At 37.0% G+C, this 25,782-nt stretch overlaps 1 protein-coding gene across 3 annotated transcripts in view; it reads right to left on the bottom strand.

Moving 5' to 3' along the window:
- SLF2 (SMC5-SMC6 complex localization factor 2) overlaps positions 1-25,782 on the bottom strand; it is a 54,161-nt gene that overhangs the window by 15,174 nt on the left and 13,205 nt on the right. For all 3 annotated transcript variants that reach the window (XR_006821249.1, XR_006821250.1, XM_046027306.1), the window contains exons 6-18: positions 25,474-25,544; positions 21,852-21,974; positions 21,313-21,480; positions 20,276-20,378; positions 15,167-15,242; positions 14,215-14,356; positions 8,475-8,577; positions 7,689-7,865; positions 5,873-5,970; positions 5,232-5,319; positions 3,463-3,594; positions 2,924-3,001; positions 1,485-1,571 (exon numbers count right to left, since the gene is read on the bottom strand). Coding sequence is in view for 1 of the 3 variants with exons in the window: in XM_046027306.1 (XP_045883262.1) it covers positions 1,485-1,571; positions 2,924-3,001; positions 3,463-3,594; positions 5,232-5,319; positions 5,873-5,970; positions 7,689-7,865; positions 8,475-8,577; positions 14,215-14,356; positions 15,167-15,242; positions 20,276-20,378; positions 21,313-21,480; positions 21,852-21,974; positions 25,474-25,544 (1,446 nt within the window). In the remaining 2 variants the exon portion in view is untranslated. The remainder of the gene's footprint in view (positions 1-1,484; positions 1,572-2,923; positions 3,002-3,462; positions 3,595-5,231; positions 5,320-5,872; positions 5,971-7,688; positions 7,866-8,474; positions 8,578-14,214; positions 14,357-15,166; positions 15,243-20,275; positions 20,379-21,312; positions 21,481-21,851; positions 21,975-25,473; positions 25,545-25,782) is intronic.

Below are 25,782 nucleotides of genomic sequence, written 5' to 3'. Positions count from 1 at the left end.
AATTAATTTAAGATATAAAGTTACAAAGCTGAAACTTCACATTTACTGACTTATCCAAACACAATGGCAAAAAAGAATCAGCTTTACATTACAAATGCTAAAAGATGATTTGGAATAAAAAAACCCTTAAAAGTTTTTTTAAATGTCTTAGGTAAAACTGTTACAATCACTGTTTTAATACTCAAGTTGCTTTCCTAACTCTATACTCATAGTCCGCTTTTCTACTGTCTTTGAATGTACTAAACGTTTAAGAAAAAAGCTTATTAACAAGCTTACTGCTGAATCATTTCCATCCTAGAGCTCAGATTGGGTGAGTAGGACTTAGAAACCTGAAGAATCCTTCTTTAACACATTCTCTAATGGGACATTCAAAGAACAACAGCTAACCTATTTCTTCTCCATGAACAAAAGAAGTTTTCAATCGTCACAAAATTGTTTTTAATCCCTGAAACTAATTTTGGCATAAAAGTCTTAATTTGTATACTGACAAAAGAAACTTACTAATTTCTTTTTTTTGGAAGACCTTATTTGTCAGAGAGTGAGCAAGTGAGCACACACAAGCAGGGGGAGCAGCAGGCAGAGGGAGAAGCAGACTCCCTGCTGAGCAATGAGCCTGATGTAGGACTCGATCCCAAGACCCTGGGATGATGACCTGAACTGAAGGCAGAAGCTTAACTGACTGAACCATGCAGGCATCTCAATAAGCTTCATCTCAGTAGGTTTCATCTCCATTGGAGATGGAGGCATCTCCAATAAGTACTAGAAGAACTTTCTCTTCAGGTGTCAAGAGTTTTAGAATAGAGTATAGTAAAATGAAAAATATATTTGTCTTGAGATTTTTTTTTTCCCTTCACTTTTAAATGGATCGAGCCCCGCGTCAGGCACTCTGCTCGGTGGGGAGGCCTGCTTCCTCCACTCTCTCTCTCTGCCTGCCTGTCTGCCTACTTGTGATCTCTATCTAATAAATAAATAAAATCTTAAAAAATAAAATAAAATCACTCAATGTGGGGCTCAAACTCACAACCCCAAGACATAGAGTTACATGCTCTACTGACTGAACCAGCCAGGCACCTTTCCTTTCACTTTTAGTTTAGCTAGAAGTATTTAGTAGAAACTAACTTCTATTATTAATAGAGAAAACCATATTTCTCATCTTACATGTTCTTTTTAAAAAAGATTTTATTTATTTGAGAGAGCAAGAGCCAGAGAGCACGAGAGGGGTGACAGAGCATGAACAGGGTGAAGGGCAGAGGGAGAAGCAAATTCCCCACTGGGGCGGGGAGGGGGGCGTCCCCAATGTGGGGCTTAATCCTGGGACCCCAAGATCATGACCTGAGTCAAAGGCAGATACTTAACTGACTGAGCTACCCAACCCCCCACCTCTTTTCTAAAGGGATGCTTCTCTTCCTCAAATATTAATGTAATCAAAGCTAGACAACAACAACAAAAACCCCTAACATTTCTTATGAAAAACACACACTTACTTTAGTTCTGTAAAACAGTCTTGCATCTTCTCTAATATCACACTTAACATGCTTTTCCAAAGCTCCACAGAGGTGCACGAAGTGTTTCTGTGCAAAACAAACATGAGGGATGAAAACAACTCTGAAGCATTGCAAATTAACAAAGCGATGGTGCCGTTACAACTAACAATCATTTTAAAATCTACACTTACTATATATATATATTTATATTTATACAATAGAATACTGCCAGCCATAAAAAGGACAAGATCTTACCATGTGAGACAAACGGATAAATGGATAAACCTGCAGAGTATAGACATCATAGCATAGATATCATCCCAGTTTACACATTAGGAGAGTTGCCGAGGAAGGATTAAAGAATTTGCTAAAGTTAACTGAGCCTGGTAGGTAGGGAAAAGCCAACCATTTAGCCTAGGCTTCTAACTCAAGTGCATTCCTTTTACTATCTCACAACTGTCCTAGTAAAGGAGAGCCAAAAATACTCCCAGTATTGAATTACCAACAACCATCCTTTTACCTCAGTTCTCAACTCTCAAGGTTACTTATGAATTTCATAACAGCAGTAAGTAAAAAATATCATTCACTTTACAATTTTGTTTGCTAGAATGTATCTAAGTCTCTAAATCCAGAAATGCTAAGTGAAATAAATCAGACAGAAGCCAACAAATACTACATGATTTCACTTTTATGTGAAACCTAAAAACAACAACAACAAAAAACAAAAAGCAGAAAGAGACCTATAAATACCAACAGCAAACTGAGGGTTGACAGAGGGTGGTGGTGGTGGTGAGAGGATGGGCAAAATGGCTGCAGGGGAATGGGAGATACAGATTTCCAGGTATGGAATGAATAAGTCATGGGGATAAAGGGTACAGCATAGTGAATATAGTCAATGGTATTAAAACACACTGTATGGAATACCCACAGTATGAAACATGATGACTTAAGAACTTTCCCCAGAAGTATGGATTATGGTAGTATGGGAAGGACAGAATAATTCAAAATGAAAATCTTAACATGAGGAGATAATTAAGAAATGCATATATAAAGTACTCTGACTTAACATCAATTTAATTTTGAAGGCAATATTATTTCTAAAGGGAAAAAAAAAAGTGTAGTGGGATTAGAGATGGGGAAAAAAACCAGCTAACAGCTGGTTTGGTGACCTTTGGCATCTTATTAATGTATTACACTGTTGTCAAGTTATGATGATTAAGTTACACTCCAATAAACACAACTAACATGTGCAGACAAATAATTCTTGCCAATGATATGTTGCAAAGTTACTATATTATTCCCTCTTTCCAGTGTACACTGGGATTTCTATAGCAAACCCCAAGTTAACTTTTACAAAGTTTTCTTCTATATAAAGAACATTCATTCATTCCATCAATAGTGACACTTAATTAGGAACAAAGAACACTAAAACTACCTACCCGTTGTCCAGAAGAAAAAGAATGAGAACAACTAACTTCACCAACTAAATGAAGAAGAATGTAAGTCAGGTAATATGCCTGTTAGAGAAATAAGTGAAACAAACACCCATGAATTAGCTAGCACAGATATCATCCCAGTTTACACATTAGGAGAGTTGCCCAAGAAGGATTAAAGATTTGCTAAAGTTAACTGAGCCTGGTAGGTAGGGAAAAGCCAACCATTTAGCCTAGGCTTCCTGACTTCTAACTCAAGTGCATTCCTTTTACTATCTCACAACTGCCCTAGTAAAGGAGTGCCAAAAATACTCCCAGTATTGAATTACCAACAACCATCCTTTTACCTCAGTTCTCAACTCTCAAGGTTACTTATGAATTTCATAACAGCAGTACGTAAAAAATACCATTCACTTTATAATTTTGTTTGCTAAAATGTACCTAAGTCTCTAAATCCAGCAATGCCTAGGCTACCAGTCTGTTGTTAGGTAACTGGCATCAGTTATACTCAAATGTACTCTTTTGAGATATCTAGCTCTGGATACCTGCTTTTCAAGTTCCAAATGAAGACTATCATCAATAGTGCCGTTTGGCTGTTCAGCCCTTTTCTTCAAGACCATTTTCTTCAACAAATCAGAAGGCTTCATTTGCACAAGATAGCGATGTAGGACTGATATCTATCAACAGACAGAGGAGAAACTCAACAATATTAAGCAATACAGTTGCTCGCTCTTAGACTACTTTTTTTTAGCAGTCGTCTGTTCATTTTGCCTTCTCTAATTTTGTCCCTTTAGCTTTCTTTATAGTCCAGCGATACCCAATTCTCCTTTACTAAAAGTCCTCATTTGCTTAAAAGGGATTTTAAATTAAAAGGTTCAATACTTGTAATTAAGGATAAAAGCTCGAGGAAGAGACCGAATGGCGTTATAATATGGGCCACACAGAATGGTTTCTCTGTGGAATTATTTGAAAGTCAGCAAAGCTCAATCTCCCTATGAGTAGAAGTCACTGAATTCTAAAAAGAATCCTTTTGATGAAAATAAGTATCAATGAAAGGACTGACAGACCCCATGTATCTGGAATCAAGTCTACCTGAGCTCTACTAACGAAACCAGTTGCGCCTTCCCATTTCTCTGTCCCACAGGGCCCTGCGCATAACCTCTATTGTTGTTCTTACTACGCTGTACTGCAGTGGTTTATTTTGTTTCAACCTAGATTACGTTTCCTAGAGCAGAGTCTCTAATTTCATTTTTTTATTCCTCGGACCTAGTAGAGAACAGATCATCTTGTACTGAATTGCAGTTCACAGAAGATCCCATCTAGACCGGTTAGATGTTTAGTTTTAAAATTCCAGTTATGGGGGCGCCTGGGTGGCTCAGTGGGTTAAAGCCTCTGCCTCGGCTCGGGTCATGATCCCAGGGTCCTGGGATAGAGCCCCGCATCAGGTTCTCTGCTCAGCAGGAAGCCTGCTTCCTTCTCTCTCTCTCTGCCTGCCTCTCTGCCTACTTGGGATCTCTGTCTGTCAAGTAAATAATAAAATCTTAAAAAAAAAAAATTTTAAAAAAAATTCTAGTTATGTGTAGCCCCTGTAGCTCCCTTAGTGTTATTAAGGTTTGTAAAAAGCTTTCAGGACCTTTCAGTGGAGCTTCTGTTGGACACATTTAAACCCATTCATCTATATGTGATGTATTTACTACTGAACAATTACTAGAGGACAACCATGTTTAAGCTCTATAGTTTAAGGAATATTTAATATTAAAACAGGTAAAAGATGCAATTAATGTACAATAGTTCTTCTTTTTTTAATATTTTATTTATTTGACAGAAATCACAACTAGGCAGAGAGGCAGGCAGAGAGAGAGGAGGAAGCAGGCTCCCTGCTGAGCAGAGAGCCCGATGCGGGGCTCGATCCCAGAACCCTGAGATCATGACCTGAGCCAAAGGCAGAGGCTTTAACCCACTGAGCCAACCAGGTGCCCCTAATGTACAATAGTTCTGCAAGTTCTAATCTTGTGATAAAACTAACCTTGATAATTACATAAATAGTCCTATTTATAGAACACGTTTTGATTTTCCCAGTATTTATACATTAGTTCATCTAATTGTCCACTACCAACCTATATGTTATTGAGTATGGTATCATGTCCATGTAATGGACCTTATTAGTTAAGTACCATTCCAAAGATTATATGAATAATATCATGCTTGAGAACTGAGATCTCACCCCAGAACTTCTGACTTAAGAACCATCGATTTTCCTTATACCTCACTACCTTTTCCATTTATGAAAAGAAAACAAAAATACTATTTATACCTGCAAATTACTGGCATTAGGGATATCTTCATGTTTCTCATCCAAAAGCTTTGAAATAATCACTAGGCTGAGGCACTGTCTTAGTTGCCTGGAATTAGAATTTAAAAGTATTTAGAATGCATTTTAATCAATACTGTTTGAGAAGCAAATGAATGACCCCAAAGTTCTTCTAACTGGAAACACAGCCAGTGTTTCAAGAGAAGACAGTATAACAACATATAACAGTAAAATTTTCACGTAAAATATTTGTACATAAAGTTAGAATTGCGTGTAACTCAGAAAAATCATTAAGAGCCTTTATCTTTGGCCCTGCTGATTTACTGAAGGAAAATTTTATTGCTCATATTTATGTTTACTAAAGGGAAAAAAAAGGAAAGAAAAAAGCTAATTCATTCATTTTGATGATATGTGCCACCTGTATTAAGTTATAAGATAAGCTAAAATTAAAAATCAAGAATATCACAAAATGATCTATGTTAAGGATTAGAATCAGGCTGTCAATGCCTTTTCCCACACCTGACTAAGAAATAAAAGACTGATCTAACAATCAAGGAATGATGAAAGGAAATAAAGGACCCGAAAGTATTTCATTAATGTAAATATAAAAATTTTCTTAATGTTTAATTCTCAATTTTCAATACCTTCCACGTGATGTCCAGTTAGGGACCAGCTGTACCAACCACAGAAGATTGTGTGGATGATTAGACAGCTCATTTATAGCCAGACAGAGTTCAGGCACCTGAAAACAAAGAATGAGCAAGATTTTCAAACAGGTAAGTGGAACCAAATCATCCACATCCCTTCTTGTCCTATGGGAGCATTATGACAAAAAGAACACTCATTTTTAGAAACCACATGAAGTCTAGAACCTGCTAAAACATACATGGTACACAGATTCAGTTTTATCTTCAACTTCGGAACAACTGAACAGATATCTTTATTAGAATTTCACTTGGCTTTCCTGTTTTGTTCTACGTCTTAACTATGCCTATATCTAAACAGTCCTCCCCAGAAGAAAACAAATCTAAATCTAAATAGATCTAATTTAAGATTTATTTATTTGTGGAGAGAGAGACAGTGCATTCTAGCGGAGGGAGAGGCAGATGGAGAGAGAATTCTCAAGCAGACTGCCCACTGAGTGTGGAGCCCGACTGCAGGCTCCATCCTAGGACCCTGACACCATGACCTGAGCTGAAATCAAGAGTCAGATGCTTATCTGACTGAGCCACCCAGGTGCCCCTAAATGGAGCTAAATACAAATACCAGTCTCTACAGGTGTATAATGAGAGCTGCAGAAGACCATACATCTTCCTGACCTGGGATGTCTTGCATTTTAGGGATCCTCAACTATTTCAGTATTTAAAGTCTAACAAAATTGCTTCAAAATAATCTCTGAGTAAGGGAAGAAAGTACGGGATGAGGGTAACAGATCAGACAAAGTTGATTATGTCTTGTTAATCGCTAAACCTGAGTGTTAAGTACTTATGGGTTCATCATACTTGTCTAATTTTGCACGTTTGAAATTTTCCATCAAAATGGTTAAAAATATAATTCTTAAAAACCCAACAATTATACATTTACCATTAATATGGCTATAGGGGTTCAACTCAAATTTTTGTTGTATGTGTGACTTTGCTTCATCATTTCATATAGGTCTCTCCTCAAAGATAACTTAAGAAGGGCATTCCCGGGACGCCTGAGTGGCTCAGTTGGTTAAGCGTCTGCCTTCGGCTCAGGTCACAGTCCCAGGGTCCTGGGACTGAAGCCCACGTCAAGCTCCCTGCTCAGCGGGGAGTGTGCTTCTTCCTCTACCTCTGCCTGCAGCTCCCCTGCTTGTGTTCTCTCTTTCTCTGACAAATAAATAAATAATCTTTAAAAAAAAAAAAAAAGGGCATTCACTGGCTGCCTTATTTAATCCTCTAACTACATAAAACTGCCATAAAGGCAATGGATTTGTCTTTCTCCAGGGCTGTATCTCTAGCACTTACATTAACACTTGGTCCCCAGTAAATCCCCAATAAACACATTTTTTTTCAGTTTTAGAGAAGATTCAGTTATCATTAAATTTAATACAGTTCCAACAAAGACAGTCCCTTCTCAGTTTATTTTTCATCTGCCAGAGATCTTTTTTTTTAAATTAAAAATTTTTTTTTAAAAGATTCCATCCATTTATTTGTGTGTGCGCGCACGCGAGAGGTGTAAGAGGGGAGAAGGTCAGAGGGAGATGTAGACTCCCCACAGAGCTGGGAGCCCGACTCAGGACTCAATCCTGGGACTCCAGGATCATGACCTGAGCCAAGGCAAGTCGCTCAACCAACTGAGCCACCAGGTGCCCTCTGCCAGAGATCTTAACTGAGCTTAGAAACTATTACTTCCATATGCACTATGAAAGTCAAATTGTGATAGTATACAAAAACCCAATACTAATACCAATATAAAAGCTTTAAGTATGGTTACCTTTGTGTTCCAATCTCTAATGTTTTTCATCAGATTTATCAGGAGGCTTTGAAAGTCCACTAGAGGAATCTGTTTCAGCTGTTTCTCCAAACTCATTTTAAACAACATTAAAATCAGCAACATTATTTCACGATCCTGGTAACCTTCTGGATGTATAGATGTACACAAGCCTAGAAACTGTGAAAGAAGTACAGAGACAAAACAACTTAAGGAGATATATTTTATTTGGAGAGTTTAAATTATAAAAACTTTCTGATAAAAAATATAAAAGAGAACTTATAGAAAACAAAACATCAGATGTTTAGAAAAAAGGCAAGAAATGCTTGTGTTAATAGTTAAATCAGGTGACACGATAAGTACTCTCTTCTCAAATTTTCATTTTTGAGATTTTTTTAATGGTTCAGTATCATTGACGTGATTCAGCCACTAAAAAGCTTTAACACTGTTACTAATTCTTAATCACTAAGTTACAAGTAGTAACTTTTTTCTCTTCATACATTCGAATTCTAAAAAATTACTGTTTCTAAAAAAAACCTGGTTTCTAAAATCTTCTTGGTTAAAGTATCCTAGAACTATATTAATCTATAAAGTCCCCTTTCACTCCTAATATTAAAACAAAAAATAAAAACAGCAAAAACAACATTTAATACAAATAATACTGCTAGCAAATTTCAAAGATTAGAAATCACCTGGTAAAACACTAGTGATTTTGTTTTAAAACCACTAACCACAAAACTAAATGGTTCCAGTTCTGTGATAAAGACATAAAAAAGAGTTTTCCCCTACCTTAACCACATTTAAAATGTTGGTTTCAGGAAGAGTTGAAAAAATTGGCTTACAAGATGAATCTTCACTTCCTTCTCCACCCAATGTCACCTGTGTTTCAGAACTATTGAAAAGTGATAAAGCAATGTGAAATTAGGCACAAAATAATTATTTTAAGAAACACTGAACAACAAATTTTGCTGAGGCATAATTTACATATAATAAAAGGAATATATCCATTTTAAGTTTTGATAAATATATATGTAGTAGTGTAACTGCCAACAGAATAAAGAAGTAGCAGAACATTTTCATTACCTACAAAAGTCCCTTCATGCTAAATCCAAGTCACTTTGCTATCTCCCACTCCAGGTAAACACTAATCTGAATTTCTATCTCTATGCATTAGTTTTCCCTTGAACAGCTACTTTTTATAAGGCACTATCCTCATTGTTCTCGCTGTCAGAGAACTATGCAGAAGGTGCCTCTGGCTATGAACTATGGCTAAGAACTCATAATAAAGGTCTCATGAATAGACAGCAATACAAAGAAACAATTCTATATTTTTAAAAATTTTTAATTAACATATAATATATTATTAGTCCCAGTGGTACAGGTCTGTGAATCGCCAGGTTTACACTTCACAACTCACCATAGCCCATTATCTTCCCCAATGTCCATAACCCAACCACCCTCTCCCTCCCCCCCTCCCCCCAGGAACCCTCAGTTTGTTTTGTGAGATTAAGAGTCTCTTATGGTTTGTCTCCCTCCCGATCCCATCTTGTTTCATTTATTCCTTTACTGCCCCCGAAACTCCCCACGTTGCCTCTTAACTTCCTCATATCAGGGAGATCATATGATAATTGTCCTTCTCTGACTTATTTCACTAAGCATAATATCCTCTAGCTCCATCCATGTCATCGCAAATGGCAAGATTTCATTTCTTTTGATGGTTGCATGGTATTCCATTGTATATATATACCACATCTTCTTTATCCATTCATCTGTTGATGGACATCTAGGTTCTTTCCATAGTTCGGCTATTATGGACATTGCTGCTATCAACATTCGGGTGCACGTGCCCCTTCGGATCACTACATTTGTATCTTTAGGGTGAATACCCAGTAGTGCGATTGCCGGGTTGTAGGGTAGCTCTATTCAAAGAAACAATTCTAAGCACCACAGTTTGGGTTGCGGCAATCAGTGAAGGTTCATGGAGGAGGAGACACATGAATTTGGCCTTCCAGAGATATTTTCTTGGTTAATTTTTTGAATAAATAATACCATCATGTGGTTAAAAAACTTCAAAAGGTATCAAGGCACAGTATACTGTGAAGAACTGTCCTCAGTCTAGGCCTTTTGCCAACCATTTCCCCTCCCCATAATCACCACGTTTCAGTCCTTCCTTCCACAGGCATTTTATGTATATACAAATAATTATGTACTTGCCCCCCCTTTAATTTAAATGGCAGCACGCTATATACTGTTGTATACCTCTCTTTATTTCACTTAATAAGTCTAAATGAAAAGCTTTCTTAGTTTTTAAAGTCCCTGCTTGGTAGTCCTGTGTGTTTTCTTAGCTGTAAACCTCAGGGAAACTACTTAACCTTTCTGTGCCTGACTCGCCTGTAAAATGGGACTGGGAATACTATCTAATAGTTGTAGTGACCATTAAAAGAAGTGCTGTATGTTAAGCACTTAAAACTGTGCCTGGCACATAGTAAGCAATACGTAACCATTAGTAGTTGTGATGATGATGATCAACGTACCATGATTTATGAATCTGTTCCACACAGATAAGACTATCTTGCTCTTTTTAAAAAAGATTTATTTGAGAGAGAGAGACCGAGAGTGACCACAAGTGGGGGTGGGGGTGGTGGTAGCAGAGAGAAAGGCAAGCTTCCTGCTGAGCAGGGAGCCCCATGCACGACTCGATCCCAGACCAGAGGAGTATGAGCTGAAGGCAGATGCTTAACTGACTGAGCCCCCGGGCTCCCTGACTGTCTTGCTCTTAGAAACAGAGCTTCAGTGAGAGAGAGAGGTGATATTCTGGTAAGCAGACACTGAGGGTGGAGGTGAGGGATCGGTATGAGGAGGAGCCAATGCAATGATGACTCATACCGAGGAACAGCAAGCAGATCAATTTGGTTAAAACAAAAGGGACAGCAAAACAGAAAATAGGTCAAATTGTAAAGTCTTAAATACAAGGTGTAAAACGCCTGAGAAAATAGGAGAAAGAAGTTCAAGGCTATGTTTCATAAAAGGAATCCTACAACACTGAAAAGAATAAGTATCTTGGAGGTAGAAAGCCCCTGGAGAAATGGAGATCTTTTTGCCAGGGTCGGCATGAAAAGAGGATCTGAATTAGAGTAACACTGGTAATAAAAAAGGAAAAACAGCTGTGACGTAAGCAGAGAAGCAGAACACAGGGATGTGAGAATTGATGGAATGCAGGAGAGAAAGAGGTTAGTTTTAACTCAGATTTTAAGTCTGTACATCTAACACAGAAACGGTCAAGAAAAGAACTGTTCTACTCTCCTTCAGCATCTTACTCTCCCTACCTGAATATTTAAGAGCTTTCAAACATTCCACACACCCCAACAAAAATGGTTAAGTTGCACGTGAGTCTTAGTGAAAAGAGTTGTGGTCATATCTCAGCAGGATTCAGTCTTGTACTCATGTTGCTTAAACAAGCATTTCATCATGGTTCACTCATCCCTTCGCCAGCTCCTCCTTGCTTTCCTGTGCTCATCAGTGCTTACCACTCGCAGCAATGGTGACCACAGCCACCACCCCACTGTAGTCAACAAACCCAACTGAGGCCAACTCTTCAACTGGTAAGTAACCAATAAAAAAAAACTATTTTGCTAAATATCATTTGCATGTATTATGTCTTAATGCATTCATTATAATCTTTATTTCACTATGTCCACTACAGTACTTGCTTGCAACACTGAAGATTCAAATCTGCGGGGCGCCCGGGTGGCTCAGTGGATTAAGCCACTGCCTTCGGCTCAGGTCATGGTCTCAGGGTCCTGGGATCGAGCCCCGCATCGGGGCTGCTCAGCAGGGAGCCTGCTTCCCCCTCTCTCTGCCTGCCTCTCTGCCTACTTGTTATCTCTCTCTCTGTCAAATAAATAAATAAAATCTTTAAAAAAAAAAAAAAGATTCAAATCTGCTGCATACAACACACATTACCACATGTTACTGATTTCATTAAAGCTTAAATAATAAAATAAGTGGTATTTTAACTTTTTAAAAAATATAGGTGGTTTGAATATTTTAGTAATGTTTGGGGGAAATGGTTGGGTTTTTTGGATGGGCTGAGAAAGCATTATTTTCCCTAGTGATAGAACATAGTCTTTATCTGAAAATTAGCTAGTCAACATATTTTTAGATACAGATTACATCTGAGCAAGAAGGGATCCTGTATGGATGGAAAGAGAACTAGAGAGGTGAGTTTGGCAATAACAAGAATTTACCTTTTTCTCAGAAGTGAAGATGAGTATATTTTCATATTTAAGAACCATTTTTATTTCTGTGGTCAGTTTATTCCTTTGTCCATTTTTATAATAGGTTACTGATCTTTTTATTAATTTGAAACTAAACTTTTATCTATAACCAGAATTGTTTCATTCATACATATATGCATGAATATGAAAAATTCATATAAATATAGATCTCCCTCCCACTCCCTTTTGAGGTTTTTCTTTTGACTGTGTATAGTATTACTGTCATGGCAAATTATTTTGGTCAAATAAGTTCATTTTCCTCTTACGGGTTTTGAGTGTTAGGCTCATACACAAAATCATTTCCCCCTTTTCTAGGATTGTAAAAACCTGCTGGTTTCTTCTATTATTTTTACAGTTTCATTGTATACATTTAAATCTTTGCTCTATCAGTTTTGAGGTATGGATGCAAAATTTGTTTTCAGATGGCCACCCAGTTTTCCAGATAATGGATAATATGAGATACTTAATAGTCTACTCTTTCATTTATGGAAATAGCATCTTTAACATTCATAAAGTATTTATATGTATTTGGTTCTATTTTGGACTTATTTTTTTCTACTGACAGAACCCTGCACTTTGCATTTGTCTTATACTATTATCTGCTAAAGCCAGTCCTACCTCCTAACTCTTCTTTCTCAAAGCTTTCCTGGAAATTATTTTTTTCCATATGACTTTAGAATCACTTACATAGTATCAACTCTCCCCTTTCCTACAAAATATCCCATTGGCATTTCTTATTCAAATATCATTAAGTTTATGGTTTAACGTTAGGAGCTCTATTCTATTTATATCATAATGTTGAATTTTCCCGAGAGCATGGTATGCTCTTTCATTTATTTAGGTCTTCTATTTTGTCTCTTAGTAATATTTATACACATACACACACACACACACACACTCTCTCTCTCTGTCTCTTTTATGTAAGTTTATTCCTAGGTATTTCATATATTTTTCTTGCTGTTGTAAATGAAGTCTTTTCTTCCAGTTTATCTTTTTTTTAAAGATTTTATTTTTAAAATTTTTTAATGTAATCTCTACGCCTAAGGTGGGGCTCAAACTCATGACCTTAGATCAAGAATAACATGCTCTACCAACAGAGCCAGCCAGGCACCCCCCGGTTTATCTTTTAGACTAGCTACAGTTCATATATCTGAAGATTATTAATTTTTCTTTTTAAACTTTGTACCCCAGCATCCATACCAACTTCTGTATTTTTTAAAAAAACATTTATTTATTTATCTATTTGACAGACAGAGATCACAAGTAGGCAGAGGCAGGCAGAGAAGTGGGAGGAAGCAGACTCCTTGCTGAGCAGAGAGCCTGATGCGGTGCTTGATCCCTGGACCCTGAGATCATGACCTGAGCCGATGGCAGAAGCTTTAACCCACTTAGCCACCCAGGCACCCTGCTCTCTGTTTTTTAAAGATTTATTTATTTTACAGCAAGAGAGCAAGAGAAAGAGAGACAGCAAGGGAACAGATGAGTGGGAGGAGGGGCAGTGGGAAGAAGAGGAGGAGAGAATCTTAAGCAAATTCCTCACTGAGTGCAGAGCCTGATATGGAGCTTGATCCCAGAACCCTGAGATCATAGTCTGAGCCAAAACCAAGAGTTGGCGACCCAACTGACTCAGCCACCCAGGCGCCCCCCTCCCCTTTTTCAAACAGCCTCCATGTCTAATGTGAGGCTTGAATTCACAACCCTGACATCAAGAGTCACATGCTCTACTGATTGAGACAGCTAGGAAACCTATACCGATTTCTCTTGTTTCTTTTATTTATAAGTTACAGCATTTCAGCTGACTCTTAGGCTTCTTTGCATACATTAACATACTTCTGCAAATAGTGAAACTTTCACCAATTCATATCCAGTTTTTATATCTATTTTTTTCTCTTATCTAATTGCTTTGGCCAGCACTGCCAACAGAATAATGCCAAATAATGCCAACAAATAATGTCAAATAAGCAAATAATGTCAGATAATGACAAATAATAACAGGATAATGTCAAATAATGTTTTATTTTTAAAAAATTAAAAATTTTAAATGTTTCTATTTCTTCCTTATTAAACTTGATGATGACTTTCAGATTAAGACAGATGTTAGGAAATGTATCTAATTCAAGATGCATTTCAACTTTGAGGGATTTTAAAAACGAAGAGTGGGTACTGAAATTATCAAATGACTATTACTGTTATCATATTACAAATTATTTAAAATAATGTTTTTGGGAGTTAATTATGAAAATAAAACTTACACTAGATTGTCTTCATTAAAGTCTGGCTGAAGATTTTCCAGAGGAAACAAAGATCTGAAATCAATTCCCATATTGAAAAACACAGCTGCTATATCAGATAACGATGGGATCCAGGGCCAAACTGGTGAATCACTGAAGGTATCTAGTTAATAGAAGAAATGATTTTATCCCAAATCCCAGGTTCACAAACACACAATATTGCAAGGTGACAGTTTGCATGTGAAACATGGATTGTTACAATGATTTTACAGAAATGACATCTGGTAATATGTTGACAATATAGTTATTTAGAATGATCATACGGGAATTAGAGATTTTCAAGTAAATATGAAGGAAACGACATTTATGAAAGTATCTGAGAGTGATGATGAATAAAAGGGTGTAACTCAAGAAGTAACACACTTTGAAAAGACTGAAAATAACAATGGTAAAATACCAACTACTCCTAACACAGGAAGATTTTACCATCTTCAGTGCCCATACAGTCCCAATCCTCAAAACAAGTGAAAGATGTAAATCACAATGCTCGTTTCATTTTAAGGGATCGCAAAGGTGATAAAACAATTGTTACATTTTTGTAGTAGATACTTTCAATCTTCTCAGTGCACAATCAGTACAATACTTGCACATCAATAAGCCAGTTAAAGTTAACTGACTAAATAAATAACAAACTTGTAACTATTTCCATTTACCCAGGACAGTAACCCATGAGTTGGTAAATATCAGATTAGGGCTGTCACTTGCAAGATCTTATACCCTTTTTCTCAATGCGACTAGAAAACTGCAGATACTTATTTTTGAAGGGAGTTTCTTATCATTATTAAAGATTGTAGATCACAAATAACTTTTTGTTCTGTATTTCTGAATATCGTAAATGTTCAGCAATATGAAAGAGATTGTGCATAGCAACCTGTAATTCACACTGCTAATCAGAGTAAATTTATATACTTACCATTTCTAATTGTTATTTCCATCAATGTACTTAAAATCTGCACAGACACAATACAGTCTGTATGAACCGACATCATCTGCCAAAGTAGATAAGAATATTAAAAAAGAAGAAAAAAAAAGAAAGAAAATGAGCATTTACTACTTGGCAGGCATATATAAAGGTGTTTTATGATTTTCTTTAATATGTATTTTACATGCATTCCATCTTAATACTTAAAATAACCTTATGAAGTGGCTATACACTACACATGAGCAGAAAGGCTCAGAGAGATTAAGATACCCAACATAATACATGAGGAGTTGGAACTTAAAATTCAGGTCTGATTCTAAAATCAGGGCTCTTTCCATTCTAACATGCTGACTGTTTTTACAACTTTCATTTATATTAGACAAATATAACATCTGAAAACTATCAAAAAATATCTTTCTAGTTCATTTGTGCAATGAAATCCAAAAACCATAAAGAAAAAGGCTGCTAACTGATCACAGGCAAAAATCAAACCACACACTAATAAAAATATGCAAAATAATGTATCAATAAACCATTTATTTATGATTAGTAAATTAACCATGATTTATTTATGATTTTTATTTGTCAGGGAGAGAGAGAGAGAGAGAGCAAGCACAAGCAGGGGGTGCAGCAGGCAGAGAGAGAAGCAGGCTCTGAGCTGAGCAGGGAGCTGGATGTGGAACTCAATCCCAGGACCCTGGGATCATGACCTGAGCTGAAGGCACACGCCCAATCCACTGAGCCACCCAGGCGTCCCTATCAATATACTTTTAAAAAAGATGTTCAATATCACTAGTAATCAAAGAAATGCAAAGAGAAGTGACAAGCTGTCATTAGCTTGTTTTTTTTTTTTTTTTTTAAAGATTTTATTTGACAGACAGAAATCACAAGTAGGCAGAGAGGCAGGCACAGAGAGAGGGGGAGGCAGGCTCCCTGCCAAGCAGAGACCCCGATGCGGGGCTCAATCCCAGGACCCTGGGTCATGACCTGAGCCGAAGGCAGAGGCTTTAACCCACTGAGCCACCCAGGCGCCCCTGTCATTAGCTTGTTAAGAGAAGCTTGACTTTTGGTGCCTAGGTAGCTCAGTCTTAAAATCTTAAAAAAAAAAAAAAAAAAAAAAAAAAGCTTGACATTAAGATTGTTAATGATCAAGAACATTGATAACAATCAGTGGTCGTAAGAGTACTAAAAAAGAAGTAGCATGTCCAGTATAATTTGGTAAAATTTAAAAAGTAATTTGGTAATATTTATGCAAAATTATTGTCCTTATATTTTGATCTAATTAGTCTTTTTACACACAGAAATTTGTATGCAGAGGCATATAATTAATATAACTGTATAAAACGAATTTTGGGGGAACAAAATCTCAAGTTTAAAAAACATTTTAAAAAATAAAAAATAAAAAAAAATGAAAAAAAAAATGGGGCACTTGGGTGGCTCAGTTCATTAAGCATTTTACTGTCTTTGGCTCGGGTCGTGGTCTCGGGGTCCTGGAATCGAGCCCATCAGGCTCCCTGCTCAGTGGGGAGTCTGCTTCTCCCTCTCCCTCTGCAGCTCCCCTGCTTGTGCTTTCTCACATACTCACTCTCAAATAAATAAATAAAATCTTAAAAAATATATATATATAAATATGGGGCACCTGGGTGGCTCAGTGGGTTAAGCCTCTGCCTTCGGCTCAGGTCATGGTCCCAGGGTCCTGGGATCGAGCCCCACATCAGGCTCTCTGCTCAGCAGGGAGCCTGCTTCCTCCTCTCTCTCTGCCTGCCTCTCTGCCTACTTGTGATCTTTCTCTCTGTCAAATTAAAAAAAAAAAATCTAAAAAAAAAAATATATATAAATAAAAAATAAAAAACATTTTAAAGAATCATATGATGGGTTCCTGGGTGGCTGCTCAGTCTATTAAGCATATGACTCCTGATTTTGGCTCAGGTCATGATCTCAGGGCTGTGAGATCAAGCCCTGTGTCAGGCTCCCCGCTCAGCATGAGTTTGCTGGAGATTCTCCCTTTCCCCCTGCTTGCACTTGCATGCACGCTCGCTCTCTCTCTAATAAATAAATCTTTAAAAAAAAGAGAATCATATGACAGGCTGAAGGTAATTTTAAAGTGGTTTTGCAGGGGAAAATATTTGTTTCCCTTTTGCTTTGGAGCTGTAGATTATGATTATAGTACATTTAAATCTAAAGTGTAAGGGAGAATAACACAAACTCTGCATATTTGTATCATTGTATGTTTGTACTTGCATCATTTGTATGTTTGTGTGATTTTCAAAATCAGCCTGTGTCCAAAACTCAGGTATAACGTTTGTGTTATGTTTTGCCACTAGGGGGCAGCACCATTCAAAGACATGTTGGAAACAGGACAAATTTTGGTAACAATCTTTTTTAGGCAGTAATGAATTCTAAGGTGGGCAACCCTGTACTTGGAGATAATTAAATAAATGTGTAAAGAGGTGTATACAACAATCTCATGTCTATCAATTGCAACTGGGTTAAATAAAGCAGTATAACACGACAAGAGAATATTATAAAACCATTAAAAAAGGTGACAACATATTTATACTGACACGAATATAATTTGTTATCTGAAATAAGTCACAAAACCCACATTCTATTTATATTGTCATACAGTAATCTATGTACATGAAGAGAACAATTGAAAATTTAATAATCCCTGGAAACTGGGATGGCATTAAGCCATTTTACTTGAAATTTTCACAGTCAAACATGAATTGCTTTTGAGAAAGTTTTTAAAAAGTAGTAAAGTGCGCTTCTAAAAAAAAAAAAATAACAGGTGAACTGAAATAGTCATCTATTAAAGCATCATTCTACTCTAAAAAAAAAAGTGTGCTTCTAGTTTTACACTCATAAACTCAGGAAAATGCAAATATTCTAATTACATTTTAACAATTAACAAAAATGTAAGGACCATAGATTTCATTCCTTTTTTATGGTTGAATAATATTCCTTTGTACGTGCGCACATGTGTGCGTGCCCATCTCTTTTATCCACTCATCTATGGATGGACACCTGGGCTGCTTCCACAATTTGGTTACTGTAAATAATGCTGCAATATACACTGGGATGTACATATCCTTCTGAATTAGTGTTTTGTATTCTCTGGGTAAGAAGGGTTAAAAAAAAACAACAACATTAGAACCACAGCATTAAAATAAATTCTGAAATACTCTGTAAAAAAGAAAAATAGTTACAAGTTGGCCTATCTGTCCATTATGAAAAAGGGACTTGGAATTGAAAAGGAAAGATGAGACAAAGTGTTTTACACAGAAAAAGTGACTAATGTTTGATTATTAGTTGTTTTTCAATAATAAATACATAAAGTATTAAAAACCACTTAAACAAAAGTATGCTTATAGGTTATAATCAGGGTTTTAAAGGCTATAATGAGGACCCACATCAACAAGACAAAAATTAATACGGATAGATGCAAAGTCTTACTAATAAGTTTAAGAGATATTACAGAGTTAGAGAATAACAAAGTTCTGGCATGATAGCAGATGTTTGGAACTGCAGTTAACAGAAATATGTCAGTGGGTAGAAGGGAAAGAGTCTCACTGGAAACTGCTATTTGAAAGACCTTATCTGGAGCTTATGTCCATTTCTGGGGGAAATGCTTTAGGAGCTAAAGGTCATTCAGAAAGATGATCAATAAAGGGACTAGATATTTAGTGACTGGAGAAAGTTTAGTATTGGGGGGAGATGAGGGTCATGAAGCTGATTTAAAATAAATGAAGGACTGTTAGATGCAGCACATTCTGGGAAGCTCTAGAAAAGATAATTAGTACTACTATATAAAAACCACAGGGAGGCTAGTTTTGATTTCATTAGGACTGTTTAAAAAAAAATTTACTGGGGTCAAAATAGTGAGCTCCTAACCACTGGAAGTAAACGCTCCTGCCCCCCAGTCTGCACCACCTGCTATTTTCTCTGCCCAGAGTGCACTTTTACCACATAGCGGCAAGGCTAACTCCATTACTTTCTTCTCAGATCTTTACTCAGACCTCACCTGACCAGTAAGGCCCTCATCATTAATTATCATATATATATATGTATATATATGTGATAATTTGATTTTTAGATATATATATCTAAAAGATATATCTAAAAATATCTATATCTTTAGATATATATATCTAAAAATCAAAAAGTAAGCTTTTTTGATACTTTTCTGTACTCACCCTAGCCTAATATTTCTTCCTAGCACTCACCATCTAACACTATATCTCTAAACATGCATTCACACATACACCCACTTACTCTCCCCCTATAGTACTGGAACGTGGCTTTCATGAGATCAGAAATGTGGATTTTTTTCATTGCTGTTCTCTCCAGTACCTGGCAGAGCTGGCACTCAAAAAATGCCAGCAATACGAAAAAAATGAATAAAAGGCTATACTGGAATACCTAGTTCTTACCAAATATGAGATTGTTTGAAATGCTATCTTAAGGCCCAGAATAGAAAATTCTTATGTTTTTCCCACTTTTCAGTTCATACAATATCCATATTTTTAATAGTCATATTTTTTGTTACCACTGACAATTAAGAAGTTACCATGCAGATAATATAAAAATTTAGATAATTAAGTGATTTTAAAATTAAACATTATTGGGGAAAAGAAGTATTGGGTTGCAGATACACACACATACACACATACACAAATGGGAAAATATGAGTATACAAGTCAAATCCTAAAAATAAATATGCAACAGTCTCCATAAAATTGGGAGAAAAAATTTTTTAAAAACCCCACAAAGCCTCCTTTCCCTCCTCTTCCCCTTCCAAAAAAAGAGGTAATGTAAAGAATGAGAAGAACTCTTCTAAAACTAACCATGATAGTGATTTACCAGTGGGATGAAATGTCTTAGGCACAATTAACATTACTACCCTGCACACGATCTACATTAGCATTCCCTTTATAATCTCTTCACGGGGACTCTTTTTGCCTCATTTTAACCCACTGAAATCATGGGTTTGATGTGCTGTTTTTTCTCTTTAGTCATGTGGAAATATGGTATTTTAAATTTGTCTTTGACTAGGAAATGCAGTAGGAAACAACTATACTCCCCAAACATTTCTCTTACCCGAAATAACCACTTTAACACAGGTACAGGACACTGGACGTAGTGATAAGCAGAGGTAAGAAAGCCTTGTGTTGTCAAAAAAATCTGATCTGTTTTTCCTGATCTGAAAAAATAAAGTGAAATCAATGACTGTACTTTCAGGGTAAGAAACATCTACCACCACATCTGACATAATCAGGGAAATGAGCAAGCACACCATCCTCAGACCCTGGAAGCAGACTCTACTCCAATATGGATGGGTTACTCAAAAAGGAAATTCAAGTGATGGCCTAAAGCTGATCCACTCTGTTGGCTTGTCTCCAGATTTATCTGGTGGATAAATTTACATTAGCTGGCAGTGTTGAGAAGACACCTATTAAGTCTCAGGGCACTGTCTGCTTTTGCCAACTTGGGTTTGTACTTCTATAAAACTCAGCACCAGAATTAATGTGATCTCTCTGGATCTGAGATATCGTGCACTGAGAGAAATTAGAACAACTTGGGCACTGTGGTACAGACTGTTAGTTGCCCATCCCAAGATCTATTCTTGGCTTTCCTGTTGGCAACCGAGTGGCTGACTTTTAGCTCTGCCTGAAATAAAAACCATTTCCAAGCCTTCCTTTAACAGGTGTGGTCATGTTGACTAAGTTCTACCCAACTAACCATAAGCAGAAATATGTGGGATTTCTGGGAATTTGAATGTAAAGGGCTGGATGGTGGAGAAGAAAGATTATATGGTGAAATAGCAGCCCTGGACTTCCTACCTCCGAATCAAGAAAGAAATATACTTCTTGTTTTAAGCCCCTATTATTTTGACAGTTGCTGTTACTAAATGCTGATCTTAATCCTAACTAATAAAAGCATATATGCCAAGCGACTATCTTACACTGCTGCCTCTAATTAAATAATAAACACAAAAAGCAATAGTAATAAGAAGGATTTAAAAACTGGATAGGTCATAACAGAAATTAACCTTTTAGAAGAGTATGTCAGTTAGAAACTTTAAGGGTAATTTTTATATAGGAAAAAGTAAAGTGTTTTTCTGTTTTTCTACTTACTTAAGAATAAGCTTTTCTACAGCGCTCTGTCCTATAAAACCAGAGTCTCTTAAATCCAAGGTATATTGATTGAAAATTTTTCCGGAATTGAGGAAATTAAATATTTCTTCACCTGGGTGATGATCAGGAATAGCATCAATTGTAACCGAAAATTTCTTTAGAAATTCCCTGGAATAAAAAAAGTTATTGAATACCAAATAGTTACATTGCATGCGGTTCTGTGTTTAAAGCCTTTTCTTAGGACCAATGTTAACCTCAGATAAGAAGACTAGAGTGAGAACATGTGTTTTGTTCCTCCCACTGTTTGCTAGTAGTTAATCCAAAGCCGCTAAATGGGTCTATGTGAAAAGAAATAATAACCAGGAGAAAAAATATGTATCTTGGCCTTAACATTTGTCCTTGAAATCCATCATAGATGGATTAGAAAACCATCACAGATTACTCATTAAGTACATAACCATCAGTGGTTCATTTATTTCACAAGAACAAAATTAAGATATATAAACTTAATAGGAAATACATTATGAAAAATGCTGTACCTGTGCTCTTCTAAGAGGCCATCCTCATCATCTGTACTGTCTTGATCTCCAATTCTGATGGGGGATTTAATACCTCGGCCTTGCCTTATGTCTTCCTGTAGTTGCTTCTGCAGTTCATCTAGCCTGAGAATTCAAAGAATATTGCAGAAAATGGTTTACTCTAAAAACAATCTTTAGTTTGTCTAAAAGCAGCACCAAAAAACCCCAAAACAACCCCCCTGAACCCAACCTCTTATTATTAATAAGTACCTTGTTATATGACAAACTTTGTTGCACTAAAGGTCAAATTATATCTTTCCAAACATCGTGATGTATAACAGGTTTTTTACCCAGCTACCGGTATGGTATTAGAATAGTGTTCCTTCACACAGAAGACTTGAATATCTCTTTATAGCTAGGACTTCAAGAATGAAATCCAAATCATTTAGAGAAAGGGGAAGGAAAAATGGCAAAGAATAATTTTATTATCCCCTTGAATCTTTAATGCTCATTTGACTTCAAGTAGACCAACAAACTGATAATGTTAATTAGGCTTTCTAGCAGCAGTAGTCATTATCATTGTCATCCTCATTATCATCACAGTACCTAACACTGAGCCCTTACTAAGGGACAGGCACTATACTGAGAACTTTATGTATTAAATCTTTCAACCCTCACAAGAACCCCATGTGGTAGTTTATTATTACCCATTTTACACGAGGAAACAGACATTAGGAATGCTAACTTGCTCAAGCTCCCAATGCAAGGAGCTGGGATTCAAAGCCAGAGAGTCTAGCTCTGAGTCCTTGCTTACACTGCTTGCCAAGATTAAATTATTCTAACCAAGGTCCTTATTCCTAGCTCCAGCCCCACAGTAGATGAGTATAATACAACAGTAAGTGACAAGTAAATGTACTGCTCTACCAATACAGAAAAAAGTCAATACTCAGATCAAACTAGCATCTCTGCCTCTGGTCTGTGCAATGTTCACTTCAAATAAACAACTTCGATCTGACATTACAAATCACATAAATTCATGAAATGTTTAAAGAATTTTACAACAGAGACAATTTCTCTAACTTTAGAAAGGTGAACACTTCTGACTAATTGTATTTCCTATAGTTAGCTAACTCATCTATCAAGTTTGAGACACATATATACCAACTTCAAGTCAGATGAGGGATTTTTTTTTTTAAGGTTTTACTTATTTATTTGACAGACAGAAATCACAAGTAGGCAGAGAGGCAGGCAGAGAGAGAGAGAGAGAGAGAGAGAGGAGGAAGCAGGCCCCCCACCGAGCAGAGAGCCCGATTCGGGGCTCGATCCCAGGACCCTGGGATCATGACCTGAACTGCAGGCAGAGGCTTTAACCCACTGAGCCACCCAGGTGCCCCCCCCCCACCGCCTTTTTAAAGATTTTATTACTTATTTGAGGGCGAGAGAGCACAAGCAAGGGGAATGGCAGAGGGAAAGGGACCAGGAGACTCCCTGCTCAGAGGAGCCCAATGTGGGGCCCGATCTAATCCCAGGACCCGAGATCATGACCTAGACCAAAGCCAGACACTTAAGCAACTGAGCCACTCCGGAGCCCAAAGTCAGTTGAGCTTTAAGTGAAGTTCTGTAGGCTAGTTTTGAGGATATTCCTTAAATAAGGAAGATACCTTCCCCCTCATTAGCAAAAGCAGTTTACAACGAATGACACAAATTTTATTAGGTCCATTATGATCCTCAAGCTTTTTGATTTCTGTGTGTGTGTGAGACAGAGAGAGCCAGAGACTGAAAGAGAAACATAATTCTAAACTTCTTCCTTAAGAGTAACTTGATATAGGGGTGCCTGGGTGGCCTCTGCCTTCGGCTCAGGTCATGGTCTCAAGGTCCTGGCGCTGAGCCCCACGTAGGGCTCTCTGCTCAGCAGGGAGCCTGCTCCCCCCCCCACTTGTGATCTCTTTCTCTGCCAAATAAATAAATAAAATCTTTTAAAAAAAAGTAACTTCATATAGAAAAAACCATGTATTGGAATACATGAACATAAGAATGTTTAAAAAAAATTCTATGCAAACAAAAAACCCCAAACAACTCAATTAAAAAATGGGCAAGGGGCACCTGTATGGCTCAGTTGATTATGTCTGTCTTTGGTTCAGGGTCATGATCCTGGAGTCCTGGGACTGAGCCCCACAGCAGGGAGCCTGCTTCTTCTTCTGTGCCCCCTCCCTCTCTCGTGCTTGCTCTCTCTCTCTCAAATAAAGCAATAAAATCTTTAAAAAAATGGGCAAAGGAGCTGAACAGACACGTCTCCAAAGAAGCTACAAAAATGGCCAATAGGACATGAAAAGATGCTCAATATCATTAGTTATTAGGAAAGTAAAAATGAAAACTATAATGAGGTACCACTTCATACTCGTTAGGATGGCTATCATCAAAAAACCAGAAAATATCAAGTGTTGGTGAGGATGTGGAAAATCTAGAATCCTTGTGCACTGCTCATGGGAATGTAAAATGGTGCAGCCACTATGGAAAACAGTATAGCAGTTCCTCAAAATTATGTACAGAATCATTGTATGATCCAGCAATTCCACTTCTGGGTATATACCCAACCCCTAAGAACTGAGTGAGGACTTAAAGAGATATTTGTACACCCATGTTCACAGCAGCAATACTTCCAACAGCCAAAAAACAGAAGCCACCCAAGTGTCCATCCAAGGATAAATGGTTAAATAAAATGTGGCATATACATACACTAGAGTATTATTCAGCCTCAAGAAGGAAGGAAATTCTTGAGGCACCTGGGTGGCTCAGTGGGTTAAAGCCTCTGCCTTTAGCTCAGGTCATCTCAGGGTCCTGGGATCGAGCCCTGCATGGGGCTCTCTGCTCAGTGGGGAGCCTGCTTCTTCCTCTCTCTCTGTCTGCTTCTCTCTGCCTACTTGTGATCTCTATCTGTCAAATAAATAAACAAAATCTTAAAAAAAAAAAAAAGGAAGGAAGGAAATTCTGACACATGCTACGAAATGGACAAACCTTGAAGACACTATGCTAAGTGAAATAAGCAAATATAAATGAATGAATACTGTATGATTTCATTTATATGAGGTACCTAGAACAGTTAATTTCATAGAGACAGAAAGTAGAAGGGTGGCTGCCAAGGGCTGGGGGAAGAGGAGGATGGGAAGTTATTATTTAATGAGTATGGAATTTCAGTGAGGGAAGCAGAATAAAGTTCTGAAGATGGATGGTGGTGATGGTTGTACAACCTGAATGGATGTAATGCCAGTGAACTGCACAGTTAAGGAGGATTAGAATGGTGAATTAAATTCTATATATTTTATCACAATAAAAAAATACACACAAAAAATTCTGCCCATACTTTTGATCAAGAATTTCAGCTACCAGTTAGATTCTGATTCTGGTAAGCAGAAAGGAATTTGTATTATTACAGTAATACAGTAAACCATAAAAACCTGATCTTCTGACCCGGCCTGTGAAGAAGAATACTTTATTTTTAACAAAGTTGATAGTAAAACTGTTATAGTAGTATTGGCATAAAATGCACGCTAATTTCTCATAATCCTTAAAGGAAAATTAAAAAGCCAACCAACCACACAAACAAGCAGTATGATTAATTTAGCAAGGTAGTCATGATGCTGACCTTTGAGTGTCTTCCATCTCCTTCACAAGACGTTCTAAAGTATTTGTATATGTACCACTATGAACATGTTCCTAAAACAAGAAGAAAATTTAGGGATACTTTATAACATATATTAGTACAAGAATTGGGATGTTTTAAGTTATTCAGAGTACTAAAAGAATATTTTCTATTTCAAAAACCTAGGCCAGGAGGATACCGTTCTTACAGAATTTTCACCATCATGCTTTAAATCTAGTATTTTGTACTGCAGGCAATTTGATTCTACCATTTATTAGGAAAGGAACTAATTATAAAACCCTGCCAGCCTTA

The sequence above is a fragment of the Meles meles genome, chromosome 13 (genome assembly GCF_922984935.1).
Source record: "Meles meles chromosome 13, mMelMel3.1 paternal haplotype, whole genome shotgun sequence".
Lineage (NCBI taxonomy): Eukaryota > Metazoa > Chordata > Mammalia > Carnivora > Mustelidae > Meles > Meles meles.
Note: the sequence above shows the minus strand (reverse complement) of the source record. Positions and strands in the feature narration are given on the sequence as shown.